The 14,538-nt window shown below is 49.0% G+C and overlaps 1 protein-coding gene across 3 annotated transcripts in view; it reads right to left on the reverse strand.

Moving 5' to 3' along the window:
* CACNA1H (calcium voltage-gated channel subunit alpha1 H) overlaps window positions 1-14,538 on the reverse strand; it is a 229,494-nt gene continuing 214,956 nt past the window's right edge. For 2 of the 3 annotated variants that reach the window (XM_062619016.1, XM_062619018.1), the window contains exons 30-35: window positions 10,281-10,359; window positions 8,091-8,212; window positions 7,306-7,641; window positions 4,672-4,855; window positions 1,876-2,039; window positions 1-1,271 (exon numbers count right to left, since the gene is read on the reverse strand). In XM_062619016.1, the coding sequence (XP_062475000.1) occupies window positions 135-1,271; window positions 1,876-2,039; window positions 4,672-4,855; window positions 7,306-7,641; window positions 8,091-8,212; window positions 10,281-10,359 (2,022 nt within the window). In that variant the 3' untranslated portion in view covers window positions 1-134. The remainder of the gene's footprint in view (window positions 1,272-1,875; window positions 2,040-4,671; window positions 4,856-7,305; window positions 7,642-8,090; window positions 8,213-10,280; window positions 10,360-14,538) is intronic. The other variant, XM_062619017.1, reaches the window with a different exon arrangement.

Here is a 14,538-nt window from a genome sequence, read left to right on the forward strand (position 1 = left end):
CAGTGAACGTGAGGAAGGAGAGAACCCGAGCGAGCAGCCACCCACCTACCGTGGCCGCTCCATCCCTTCGCTTTGGAACCCCGCGTTGGTGTCAAGCCCTTGCGATCCCCCCCCTGTTCCCCCCTCCCAGAAAGCTATACTGGGTCATCTACGTCTTCTCCTGTCGCAACAGTCACAGGGACCAAGTCCTGCTTCCGGAGGGGGCTCTTAGCAATGCCCAGGAGCTCTTTGCTTTTCTCAGCGTTGCTCCACTGAGTTTTTAAGTGATCCGGCTTTTTCAGTTCGGAAGCGGCGGCGTCCGCCCGGCAGTCCGGATCCGAGAGGTTGCTCGAGGAGCCGCCATCCAACTGCTCGAAGGAGAAGTTGGGAACGGTCAGATGCTCCCCACGGCACTGGGGCTGCCCCCGGCGCTCCGCTTTGGAAGCCGCCTCGCCGGGCTGGCTCTCTGCGAGCTCCAGGGCCTCTCTGTAAGCCGGGAACTCGCAGGATGGGGTCCGTCTCCGCAGCATGCTGTTCTCCGAGGGTTTGGTGCGGGAGGCCGCGCCGCTGTCATCCTCCATGGGAGGATCTATAGAAATACAGGGCGGGCTCATCTTCTTCTTCCTCCGGGCTCCGTGGATGTACTCAGACTCCATCTGGATGTGGGCAGGGGAGCGCTGCTTTTCCTCAGCAGGGTCCTCGAAGCTGCAGTCCCCATGGCTGATGGAGGGGCAGATCTCGATGGAGTGCCGCCTTTGGTCGTCTGCCCAGCTGGGCTTGTTGAGGAAGCCCTTTGTGTCGATGCTGTAAAACTTCTTCAAGTCCTTCTCCTTGCTGCTGCCCCCGGAGAGGCTGCTTGTGCTGCAGTTCTTGAGGGGCACGGGAGATGGGGCTGGGGAGATGAAGGGTGAAGTCGAGCGGCCCCCAGCATCCGAGTGCTCCCCTCCCCAGTCCTTGGCTGAGCTGTTGATGTGGCGAACCTCCTCGTCAGCCAGGTCTGAGGACTCGAAGAGGCAGCCCTCGGGGTTGGGGGGGCTGCTGCTGCCAGGGCTGGGAATGCCGTGCTGGCCACAGCTGTGCTTCCGTGTGAGGGTGCTGGGGTGCCGGTGTGGGGAGCATGGCGGGGAGCGCGGAGGGGTGCCCGGCAGGGAGGCGGTTGTGGGATGGAGGGGACTGGGGGTCAAGGTGCTCTGAGGCTGCTTTGCTGATGGGAGCGTCTCTCCAGGCTCTGGTTGCAGGCTCTCCTTGCGGTCTGGGGTCTGCCCATCCATGGAGTCTGTTTGAATGGCCTCCTGGAAGGTAAGGAGGGAGAGATGGGGGGAGAGCCTGGGGATCTGCTTCATCAGGAGCACTTCCAGGGGGGAAACATGGCCTGTGGCAGAACACTTGGAGGATCTAACGCACCGTGCACCACCCCATGCCTTCCCCACCATGCCTGCCCCCCTCAGATCCTCCCTGCACCAGAGGCTGCAGGTTTGCTCACAAGCAGACCCAGAGCCTACATGTGCAGAGCTTGTATCTGCTGGGTCTTTCTGCATGATTTTGGGCTTGCTCCTTAGCACCAAATCCTGAGTCAACGGAGCCTGTCTGAAGTGAGAGGGTGTAGGGCTGACTGCAGGCTTCTCACTGCACTGGTGAAGCTGAATGGGGCATCTCCTCTCTACGCTTTAGCTATTCTTTCATAGAACAGTACATCCACAAAGATGAAAGCAGGTAAAAAGGGCCTTGCCCTGTGTGTCACTTGTATATTCACATTTATGGCACCAGAAACATTTTGTCCTAAAAAGGGGAGCGCTCCTCTCAGCTCCAATGAAGGAACCCCCAAAGGGGATTGGAAAGGAAGGGAAGGGCTCAGGTGACTATGAAGTTTACCTCTGTAGGCTCTTGGCCTCTCACCTGTCTGCACAGCAGCTTGTTGAGAGTAGGAGATCGAGGTGTGATGTGTGGGGGAAGGATCTTCCAGTGGTTGGGGGAACGGACTGCCAGCTGCAAGGACTCCGTTGGCACTCTCAGAGAGGAGCATGTTCCTACGGGCTGGGAGCGGATGGAGGTGATGGACCCTGGGGAACAGAGACAGAGCAGTCACCACCACTGGCATGGGGATGTGGAGGTCTGAGGCAGGCAACAGGTAAAAGGCATCTTCTCTTACAGATACTGCAACACTCAGGGTAGACGGTGGCCACCAGGACAACATGGCAGCAAATAAAGGGCATATGAAACCCTTCCATTGCCACTTCCCCGGTAGCATGGATTTGGGTGGATTTGTGAAAGGATGTTGCCTATTTGGAGAACACGGATCGGGGAAGTCTGTGTCAGGATGCCTGCGTTGTCTTTGCAGTGCTGCCAGGGATGCTTACACTGCTCTGCCACATGGAGGCAAGAGCAGCCCTGCTCAGCGCGCTGGGAGCCTCCAGAGCTCCACTTACAGATCTAACCTACAGCCTGGAGCAGCCAGCGGGCACCCTGCCACCAGCTTCCCCAGGAGCAGACACCACTGATGCACAGGGCAGTTTTCCCATTCATTGCAGCCCAAACACTACCCCCAGTGTCAATCCAGGCAGCAGCCCTTTGCTGAACACGGTCTGATCAGCAGCATAGAGACCAAGTGCTTTGACAGTCCCTGAGCTCATGTACCAGGCAGGAATCACTCTCTTCCTGAAGGCTCCCGGTCCCCTGGCTCAGTGTAAAGGCAATCCCTCCTCCCCAGCCCCTCTGCGGTGCTGCTTTACTGCAGTTCTGCCTTGTTTGAAAGATCTTTTGCCTTGTTTTTTTTTGTTGGCTGCAGGATTTATTGTCCTCATTAGCTTGAAACCCAACGTCTGTTTCTACATTGCAGCTCCACGTTCAAAACACAGCTATCCATCACTTCAAGAGATCTCGCCCAGAGGTCAGGGAACTTGAACCTATGACAAAAAGCCATCCAGACAGATTGCAGTTGTGTTTCAGAAGGAGATTTGTTGTTGGGAAGGAAGAAAAGTTAGTGTTCCATCATTTTTCTTTTGCAGCTTTCCTCCAGATCACCACAGAAAGAGCAGAGCCATGAGCTCCCCACCCCACTTCTCCCTAAGTCTTTTGCCTGCACTGTTTGTGTGCTAAGCCAGGCTTTACAGAATGGTTTTTATGATGCAGAAAAACTTTGTCATAAAATCTGACACAAACACGGTCATAAAATCAAACCCTTGTGCTCTCCTCCCTGTGCTTAGCTGGAATTCCCTCCTGTTGGAAGCCTTCCATCTAGATCTCGTATAAGAAATCCCAAACCCCTCTTAAACTGCAGAGTCAGGAACACAGAATATCTCTGGATTTGTGTAATTTCTCTTTTGGTTTTCTAGTCAATGAAGAAACTGCATCTAAGACCACAGGAACACAAGATCTGGTCATCTCCCAGTGTTTTCACTGTACTCACTGAAGTACTGGAAGACCAGACAACTTAACTGACATTCACAAGTCCTTGAAAGCACAAATGCCAAGGTGAGTCTCCATGTGCTCAGTTTTACCTGCGTGTAACTTATGGGACTGTGCCTTAAATCAGTTTGCTCAGCTCAGAAGCAGCACAGCTCTGGGTGATGCTGGTTGGACGCAGGGAAATCCCTGCCATATCCCTTGCTCAAGTGCTCAGAGAGAGAAAGTTGGGAAACATGGGCAAATTCCTGGTCAGTTCTCCCCATCCCTGCCAAGATCACAGCAATTTTATACTGGTATAAACCCTGATTTACACTCACTACGGAGATGAAAACCATCCCCAGTAGTGCAGCCATGAAACTCAACCTCTGTTTTCTTTGCTTAGCAAAGAATGTGCAGGTGAAATAATACTAAATACTGAGCAGAGAACATTAACTGGTATCCGGAGAGGTTGAACAAATACAGAGTTACTTCACCCAAGGAAACCAGAGCAGATCTTGCCAGCCCCACCGTGGTTTGCAAAGCCACTACTCATCTGTCCAAGCAGTTCTTGCATTTCAAACAACGTTCCATCAAAGGAAACCAGGCTGGTGAGTTCTTGAGAGCCACTCAAGAAGCACATGGGCTTTTAGGGAGGCAGATATTTTCTTTCTTATTGATTTCACCTTCAAACCAGCTTGCACGACAAAAGAGATAGAAAAGCATTTGCAGGGTAATGTATTTGGGTAAATGGATAAGCAAAGGCTCTGTGTAGCTCGTGCTTCTCTTGACTACAGGGTCTCTCCTCCAAGAGTCATTATAAGGCCAGGCTGGGGAGGCACTGGAGAGTGGTTTCTAATCTTTATGGCTCCCAAAGAAACTCCTGTATCTCTGAGCTCATCGTACTGTGCTAGAAAGATGCTGCTTTGAGACTGAAAACTGCCTGAAAACATAGGTGTAAAGGAGCTCTGTCAGGAAGTGACACTGACTCTGGCTTTTATTCACGTTGATTTTATTGATGTCAGGGCTGATCAGAAGGAATGTGCAGCGTGCACCCTTTTCCTCAGCTAAATTGACATTGCTGGGGAGCCCCACTTCTCTCCAGCTAAAAACCTGAGCCACCAGCTTTCTCCTGGGAAAATGCAGGGATGTGATGAAAACATGACATTGGGCAGTTATGGTGATGGGATCACATGAAGGCAGCAAGCCCTGGCTCAGTACGGGTTGCTTACTCCGCATCTAACCATCACCTATACCTGCTGCTGCACGGTTTCAGCTAGGAGGAGGAAGGGAATACTCCATGAGCAGTACCTCTTTGGGATTTGCAGGGATACGTTTCCATCTCCACCTCGTGGAGGGGGAAGGGGGCTTTGGCTGGCATCACTGGCCGGAACATGTAGCTGTCGTTGGGCAAGGAATGCATTCGGGAAACGGAGATCTTGCGGACAGTCAGCAGGTTCTGAGAGTCCTGGGGCCTCAGAGAGGCTGCGCTGCCCTGAAAAGCAAGGAGACAGGAGAGGGGGTCACTGCTGGTGGTGAATTTACTTACAGCCATCTCCTTCTCAGCTGCTTTTTGGTTTAAAGCCTTGTGCAGATGTTCCTCTTGGCGTCTTAGAGAGAGGCTGCAGCCCTGGTGACTGCAACAGGATACCAAAGCTGTGCTGGCTCAGTGAAGAGTTCAGGTTGCAGCTGGAGTAAAATGAGGCATCACTGACCCACCACTAAGTTGACTCTTGGATACTGCAGAGCAAAAGTAAGGTCCAGGAAAATGGGGCCCACCCTCTAACCACAGGAGACAGTTCTGCTCCCATTTTCCCAGGGATGCTTTCAGCCCAGCCTGGGTGGTGATGCCCTTCTCCTCAAAGCTTCTCTGGGATAGATGGATAAAACTGGTCAGTCTTCAGCCACGCTGACAGGGGGTACCCAGAGCTGCTTGTGATGTGTGTAATACCTCCCCAAAACACACACAGAGGCAGACATTTAAACACACACATTAACACCACTGCAAACCCCGTGGCCTCTCTCCTACATGGGGCATCTTGGGCACCACTGGCCCCAGAAGAAGACAGCCACATGGCAGGAGGCAGAGGGAAGGAGAAGGCATCATGGCAGCATGTATATGGAGCCTATACAATGGTAGAAAAGGGGTTTCTCTGTGTTTGCTCTTACTGTGAAATGGGTCTGGTTGAAAGTGCCTGGACAGAGCACGTCACAAACCTTAAGCTTGACCCCTCACTGCCTCTCTGAGCTCTTGCCACTTCAAGCACCTTATAGCAGATTTATCCTGGGGCCTTAGGAAGCTTCAGGGACTCAAATGACGTCTCTGCAGTGTTGATGGAGCAGCTGTGAGAGGTGGTGCCATGACAAGGCCAAGTTTTGGGGGAGCAAGAGCCCTTGGAACAGGACCTGCAATGTGGCTCCAGGGTTTTGATCCTAGACACATTCCCCTCACAATTCACCATGTTATCTAAAGTACAACTAATCACTCGGGTTTCCTTTAACGCCAGCTCCCAGTGACTGACTGAAAACATCTTCCCAGCTGCATGTCTTATATTAAATGTATTTTGCTTTGCTCTCCTGGGCTGTTTTCCCTCTCTGTGATCAAAAGCTGGGCCTGAGATCCCTCGCTGGATAGTCTGGTGGTCACAGAAGGTCTCCTTAGATCTGTTTTTTTCCACACATTTCTGGCTTACAAATATCTTCCAACAGACCCCTGAAGAGAAACATCCCAAGATAAATTACTCAATGCTTTTACCCTGTTGAGCATGGCTGAGTAGACAATGGGGAGGGATCAGCAGCAGGTCTTCATAGGCAGCCTGAGGGTTTGGGAGGATCCCAGGCACCTGATAGAGATGTGCAAGGTGGGAGCCTACTCACTGTGGGATCCCTCTCAGGCCAAGTAGAAAGGCAATAAATTGACCATAGTGTTTATGGTGCCTTTTCCTGCAGCAAAGTCGATTAGGAACTACATTCAAATAGTGAGTTCCCCATTGCTGTGTAAGTAAATTTCTTTTTACTTGACTTAATAGAGGCTGATAGATTGTACAAAAATCTAATTTAATGTGATTTAATCTCAGTTTCCCCATTGATTTTGCAGTAGATTTATTTGTGATCATGGTGACAAAGCAATTTCATATTCACTCTTCCCCACACGCTGGTGACAGGGAGGGGACAATTATCTTGTGCCCCTCCTTTCCCCCAACTTCTGATTGCCCTTTCTAGAGGCCTAACAGAAACCAGAGAGCAGCAGTGTTGGGAATATCATCCCAGGAACCTCTAGGTTCTTGCTGAGGTGCTCCAACAATTCCCAGGCTCCAAGTCAGCCATGCCCTAGGCAGAGCACAAGCTACACGCTTGCACCAGTGCCAGACATGCCCTCCCAAGCTGCACATCATGATTTGCTTGAGTTTCCTCTAGAAATCCCAAGTGGGATTAAAAAGACCCTGAGCAGTATATATCTGCATCTGTGTGAAGGGAATTTATGTCATCCATGTCAGGGTTGCCAGCATTCCCTGGAGCTGCTGCCCATGTTAAAATGACAAGGACTGATGCGTTGGAAGAGCAGGACAGGGACCTGTGGCTGTATCAGTTCTGAACTGAAAATTCACAGCCTTTGAATGAACTGGAAAGGGCAAGAGATGGACTTTGCACCCTCCCCCAGAACAATGGTCAGGACAGAGTTAGCCCTGGAAAACAGGTCTCAAGCAGCCTTTCTCCTCAGGGAGCCCTCCTAAAATGACTCAAGACGTGGAGGTGGTGGTGACATCTCTGCCACAGGGGGACTCAGGAAAGCTGCCTTCCTCCCACGCTGCCCTGTCTCCTGCCTCTTTGGCTCTGTGTCATTTGGGGTCTGGCTGCCTGACGTTCAGACCGCAGTGGCTGGTGAGAACTGTCCCCTCCTTACCCTGAGCACAAGAAGAGCAAATGCTTTGTGTGAACTCTTACCAGGGCTTGATGCTTCACCTGCAGAGCTGACTCTGACTTTGTGGCCTCCTGACTTCTGTAGGGTGCCCTGCTCTCTGGAGCAACTGCACCTCTGCTCCCACCAGTGGCTGAGGTGGGTGCTCCTCTGGACATCTCCAACTCAATCTCAGCATCCATCTCAGCATCCTCCTTGGCCTCCTTGTTGCTCTCCTCCAAGTGCTTCATCAGCACTGCCACCACCACGTTGACTAGGACAAACTGTGCAATGAGGACGAAGGTGACGAAGTAGACAGGAGAGATAACAGGGAGGTAACTGAGGCAGTGCTTGTCTTCCCGAGTGCATTCCCGAAGAGTATCCTGCAACAGCGAGGGAAAAGTGAGGGATTAATAAGTGCTGGGGCTCTGCTTGAGCTCCAAATACAGAAACATCAATATAACATATCCCGGACGCAACGGCTTGTGGGTGAATCTAAAATGGAGAGAAGAAAATAGGGACACCATGAATTACACCATCTATAAAACAGAGGGCGATGTTCCATCCCAAAGGTACATGGCTCTTCTCAGCCACAAGCCATCATTTTCCTGAAGTATTATATATATGTTAAAAAGCATTAAATTTCAGGTTGGGCAAGACTTGGGACAAATTATCACTTGAACTAAACCTGGATTTTAAATGGGGGAGTTTAATTTTGATGTTTTAATAGGACATTTTTTTGTTTTCACACAAGAGTTGCCTCAGCTTGTTTGAAATTTGTCTTTATGTACCTACAGAGAGAATAAAGTACCCAGAGAGGGGCTGCACAGACCTTCATGATCCCATTCCAGTTGTCCCCTGTAGACACCCTGAAGAGGGTGAGAAAGGCCATGCCAAAGTTGGTGAACGTTGCGTGCCGGCTCAGACCTTCGCAGGGATTTTCTTCACTGCAGTCTGGAGGAGAGAGAAGCAGAAGGCCATCAGTGAAGCCATGTTTGCCAGGGCTTATTCAGAGCAGCCCCAAACCTGGTGGTAAGACCCTGAGATACGTCATGAGGGCATCAGAGAGGACTGCTAAGGTGGCCTGCAGTTACTGAGGAGATCGCGTAGCCAAATTCTTCTCAGTGGAGGCAGATGATATAACAGACAGCAACACTGTGGCTTAGGAGGTCTAGGTTGGACATTAGGAAGGTTGTTTTCACCTGGAAGACCCAACAGCCCTGGGATAGGTCATCAGAGAGGTAGGGAAGTTTGCAAGATTTGGCTGGACAAAGCTACTCTGACCTCCTACTGATGGGGCTGCTTCAAGTGGGAGGCTGGGTTAGGGTCTCCAGAGGCCTCTTCCACCAATGTTTCTCTTGACTTGACCCCAACAGGCAGAGCCAACACAAAGAGATCTAAAAGGAGGTGGAAACAAGCAGACTTGCTGAGCTGTCTCCACAAATGCTGCTCTACAGTACCCTTTGTCTCTTGATTATGTCCTTGTCTTGATTAGTTTTTACAGGATACATCTACCATGAGGGATATTTCACGGAGATAAAGCGAAGCAATTTGACATTTTCCCCCTGAGAATTAATATACTAATGAATGCAAATGGAACATATCCCTCTTTCCACAGAACACAGATTCATTACACAGGCAGTAATGTCTCTTGCTAGGGCATTTCACTAGTAGCTATTTATTTCAGAGGCAAATAGGAAGGCAAATCAAAAGAGCAAACAAACCCAACAACCCCCAAATGACCAGTCTTGGGGGAGTCAGCACTGCAGGTTCTTGTGCCTGACAGGGAGTAGCAGTGATCCACAAAAAGAAGTGGGAGTATTTCCCAGTTAAATTGGGATGGCAAGCGCTGTGCTGACTGCCTGCAGCTTGCCCCAGACAAGATCAGGGCTCTCCTAGTCTCTAACACATGCTGTGGTTACCTGGGGGCTAACACTAGCAAGGTGTGTGTGTAAAACCAGAAAGGATTTGGAGCAGCAGAAGGTGCTTCTGCAAACAAGACATTTTTCACCTCTGTGGCTGAACAAATACACACCTATATAATAAATATGCACCTATATATATCTATACCTATATATAGTTATATATAGGTAACATAGCCCCAACAGGATTTCATTTTGGGGTGGATGCAGAAGTAATTTTTTTCCTGAATTTCTTGGAGACTGCAAAAATAATTTGTCTTCAGTTGAAAGAAATATTCTGCTTTCAAGCACGTGTAATCTGAGCAGAGGGCTGGGCTCATAAAGGGGATTAATGAAAGCTATAAAAGCATTGTGGAGCAAGGGCCCTTCTGATGCTCTTGAAGGCCTAATTAAGATGCAAACATTGAGGAGATAGACATCTCCTTCCAACAGCACATTTAAAGGCAGTGACTGCTTTGGCCTAACTAAGCTGGGCAAGGTAGGGCTATGGTGTTTCCTCTCTGACTCCACCTGATTCTGTTTTTAGTCTTGGACACATTCATGATCAGCCCCGCAGCATCCTCAAGCCAGAGGAATAAATGGCGCTGGACAATCAGGGACCAGTGGATGCTTCCTGATTTATGTAGAAAGGGGAAGGTGATGCTGAGAACAAAGGACAGACAAGACTTGGACAGCTGGAAGAGCAATGTTAGCCAAGTGCAGAAAACTAATGGAGTGTGGTGGAAGCTCTGAGGAGAGGTGTGTTTATGGTGGCATCTCTCCAGCACAAATCTGACCACCATCCAGCTTTGTAGACTCATATTGTGCCATAAGTAGCAAACTTCCATCTTTGTGAATGCACTCATGCTGAACAATTATATTTAAACAGTAAATAGTTCCTCTACGGCCATAAATCTCTAAATGTGTGTGCGTGTGCACATTAGACAGGTTCTGTATTACATCCTCATGTGTCATCTGTGACCCTGAGATCAAAAGAAAACTTTCATCTTCAGACTGGGAGCTGTGAAGCTAAGGAAGGCCCAAGGATGAAGGACAGAAGAAAGAAGATACCAAATAAACATCAACCGGATGAAATAAGCTGCGTCAGGCACATTACTCACCCAGTTTGCCAAACAATTCCACTCCCAGGGCAGCATAGATAAAAAACAGGAGCATAAAAAGTAGGCCAAGGTTCCCTACCTACACAAGGAGAAAGCAGAACAAGGGTCAGGCAAGTTGAGGTCATGAATTCAATTGCTCCATCACATTTTAAACACAAGCTAAAGAGGGAATCATCATCTTCCCTATTCCTCATCCAGCTCCCTGCTCCCCTTTCACGTTTCTGCTTTAATAGACCCAGAGAAGTCTCCTGCATGGAGGAAGGAGCAGATTCCCACATGCAAAGCTATCTCTGAGGCTCTGTGGCCTCTCCATTGCCCTTCCACTCACCTGGATGCTGCCTTCATCTGTAATTTGGCCAACCTGTAGCTGTAGCCTCTGGCACTTAGCACTGCGCTTCAGCGCAGCGGTAGCTGAAGTGACCTGCTGCTCTGGTTTGAGTTTTAAGGGCTTTTCCCTTCTGTTTGCCAGGTTTGAGATTCTGAGCACAAAGGCTGAGGGTTTCAGAGCAGTGACATTAACAAGACATGTCTCAAGCCACAGGAGGAATTGCCTGGTTTGCAAAGGTTTCCTTAGCCTGGAGGGCTTTCAGTAAAGGAACATATGCTGCAGTAAGATGTAAAGCTCTCCTGGCCTTGCCACTTCACAGATATTTCTCAACAACAACTACCTGCATTTTAGCTTTCAGTGGCTCAAAAGAAAAGCTTTATTCTATATACCAACACTTAAATGCAGGCACCTTGCAGTTCAAACACTGTGTGGTGTGCTACTGTTAGGTATTAACATGCCTTGCAAGGGGGCTGAAAGCGATGGCAATAGAAGTGCAAGGATGCTAAAGGGAACACAAAGGTTCTTAGCAACAACGGCACTGCAGTTATCTACACTGGAGTCAATCACTGTGTGGGTCTAAGCCTTTACAACATCTCAAAGAGCAGGGATTTTTTGTGATACAGGCAGGGAACATGAAGGGCAGAGTAGCTCGACCAGTTAACCACCTGCATTTTACCTTCAGGTAACTCTGGTCACATTTACCTTTCCTGCCACTTTTAAGTGCTTTATGTCTCTCAGCTTGTAATGGAGAATGAGTGATCACATACTGATCATCATGTCATCTCTAAATAAAAACTAAGCTGGTGATTCAGGTACTCAGGCTGAGGGATTCATGATCTCCAAGGCATCTTCTAGTAAACTCTTCATCTTGAGACAGCTTTCTTCTCTGAGGCAGCACAGCCACAGTGTTGCTGGGCATTTGACCATGCTGCTTAATGTCATTAGAAAGGTTATGAATGTGATACCTGTTATCAGAAAATTAACACAGATATCACTTATGAAATGGTTGTTTTTTTTTTGTATTAAAGAAATAGGAACAGTCAAATCACCCAGTGGAGACTGTAATTGCTATAAAGCTTCAACTGGCTACTACACAGAGACCTTTGCAATTCCACTAACGTTATTACTATCCTCCAGGGAATAAAAGAGATAATACAGGGAGGTGGATGGCTGGTCTGGATTATTTCATCTGCATGTACTGTCTTCTTCAATAGTGTTTCCTAACTCATGTCTGCTAGGCACTGATGGCTTGTAAGGCTGCAAAATGAGAAAACACAAGAAAACAGGGACACTGCAAATGCACCCACATGCACTGCTGGGGAGGCAACGCAGCAAGGAATTAAAGGGCAGAAAAGTGCTAGGCTGAGTGTACATTAGAGCCTGATGTTGTAGCACTGCAGAGGAAGATCTTGGATCTGTTTCAAAGCAGCCTATAAGCTGAATATTTTACTGATGGTTTAATGCCTAATAAATCAGTCTGCAAACTTTTGGCATTGATGAAATTTCAAGGAATTTAGCCTAACATCAAAGTTATTACCAGGTTATCAGTCAAAACTATTATCTCTCGACATGCAAAGCATGTTATGACCTAACATTTGCTCATAAGCCATTTGCCTGCTCTCTAGTGTGCATTTGTAGAAGATGCTGGATTTAGGATCATGACTAATTACACGACTGAACCAATGTATCTCATAGCAAGTCCTTCAAAAACCAGCTTACATTCATGGGTTTGCTGTGTAGGCTCAAAGCATCACTGACACATATGTTTGCTAATGTGGTGATTGCTGGTGTCTGAGGTTGCGTCTGCCTGTGGTGAAAGCAGTTTCAGAGCTCAGCTGATGCTTCTCTTGGAAGTGACTGTGATTTGGAAACATGGCTATGTGAAAGAGAGATGCAGGTGACAGCAGCAAGTGAAAGATCCTGAGATGGGTGATGGGACTGCTTGGTCTGTTTGTGCAGCTTCTGGCTGTGTTGAATCGGTACAAATCATTGCTAGATGTAATGTTTTGTCAGTGCTAGCCTGTGGCTCTCTGGTACACGTGCCTCTTCAGCCCATGGCCTGAGCACAGAGAAGGACCCAGGGCATGTTCTCAGAGATGGGCTGAGGTGGAGGTAGCAAGGTCAGCCAGAGGCTGCTGAGCAGCAGAGAAGGCAGGCTCTATCTGTGTCTGTGACCTTGGGTGAGTCATTCCTCTCCTGTAACTCAACATACCCCTTTGCAATACCCTTGTGGATGGAGAATTAATGTCTCTAAAGCACTTTGAGATGTTCTGAGACCAGACAAAAAAAAGATTGTGCATGAATCATGTTTCTGGGAGGAACAGGAGGGGGCAGGAGCACATCCAGGCACTTTTATCCAGCAGCCAAAGGCTGGGATGCCTTTGCTGAACTCCATCAGGGACAGAGATCCAGCTCTGATCATCAACCTCAGCTTTGGCAGCCTGACACCCAAGCAGGGTCCGAGAAGTGGTTCTGCTCTAGCAGCACTGACCAGGTCAGCCCATGCTCTGTTTATCTATCAAATTCCCCCTGATATGGGCTGGTGCCTTTGGCTGGGCAGAGAAAACTACAGATAAGCCCTCTCTCTGGCAGCCAGGGACTATCCATCATTTGCTGTGGCTCCAGTGTTGAGGGGAAACTATGGCTTGTAGGAGATGAAGAGCATCTTGGAGATGGTCTTGGTACCCTGAAGTACCTCAGAGAAGCCACAAGAGAAGATAGAGACACTGGCAAGTATCTGTGATTCCTCCTGAGCTTTCTGGCATCCTGGCTGTTACGTACTGCTGGCAAAAGTATTTGGGTGCCTAGGACAGAGGGATGCTGTGGGGAGAGAGGCAGAGTCCTCCCACCCAGAGAAGCAGGGAGGGCCTCTATGAGGAGCTACCAGCCTTTACCTCAGTGCATCCTATTTGATCTGTGATCTACCATTGCAAAAACCCTGGAATAACCCTGATGTGGCAAGAAAAGTGACTCTCCTCTCCACACACCCAGTAAACCCCTTTTGCCACTGCCTTTGCATGGCCTGGAGAGGCTCTCTCTGCTTCACTTTTGTAGACATCCCTGCAATTAGCTTTTTGCCTTCTCCTAACTGACACTGCAGTAACTAAACACCACTGCATGTCTCAACCTCTGACCTAGGCCCTAAGTAAAGACAGATCTATCCCAGGTTGTGTTAGCTTGATGTGCAAGGGTGTTGCATTGATCATGTACAAGAGGACACCGACCACATGGGCACTACCACTCCTCTGTTGAACTTCCAGCTGTGTGATCCTACCCAAGCCCCTCTAGATCCTCTTGCTCTGGAAGAGGCTTTGGTGAAAGATGTGTCTCCTGGTGCCCCATTCCTGCAATGGCTGGCTGAAGCACACTATAGTTCCTCCTGCGGCTCTTCTGCTCTGACATCAATTATTTCTGCATCACTGGCCCACACCTTGGCATTTCGGTTGTTCATGCAGGCAATGCATACAGCAATCTGGGAAGCCTGTCAAGAGCAATTTCTCATAAAAGTAAGCCTCTGCCAATCCTTTCCAAGGACATAAGTCCTCCTCATCTTCCTTCCAGCACTCTCCAGCCAAAGCAATAATCCTGACAGCAGGAAAGCAGCCTAATTTATGCACTGGACCCAAGAGAAAACGGACACATTTGTCTGCTTGGAAAACAGAGGCCATCTGTGTGGATTCCAGGACTAGTGGTAAGGGCCAGACAGACAACCTTGGAGGATAAAGTCATCTCACTGGTGCAACCACAAGGCTGAACTGAATGAGCTCCCTTTCTGAGTATCCATCAGCGTTAACAGCCAGCAGAATGGTGGCTTCTTTACCTACTGATTTCTTCTTCACCACCCAAATCTCTTGGGCATCTCTGTATTTCCTCCCAGCGTGCAGCACATACCTATCTTCCAAACCGTGCCTCATCCGCAGTGCTTGCTGC

Source organism: Pezoporus occidentalis, unplaced genomic scaffold (assembly GCF_034315485.1).
Source record: "Pezoporus occidentalis ecotype Australia unplaced genomic scaffold, CSIRO_AGI_Poc_V1 ctg208, whole genome shotgun sequence".
NCBI classification, from domain to species: domain Eukaryota; kingdom Metazoa; phylum Chordata; class Aves; order Psittaciformes; family Psittacidae; genus Pezoporus; species Pezoporus occidentalis.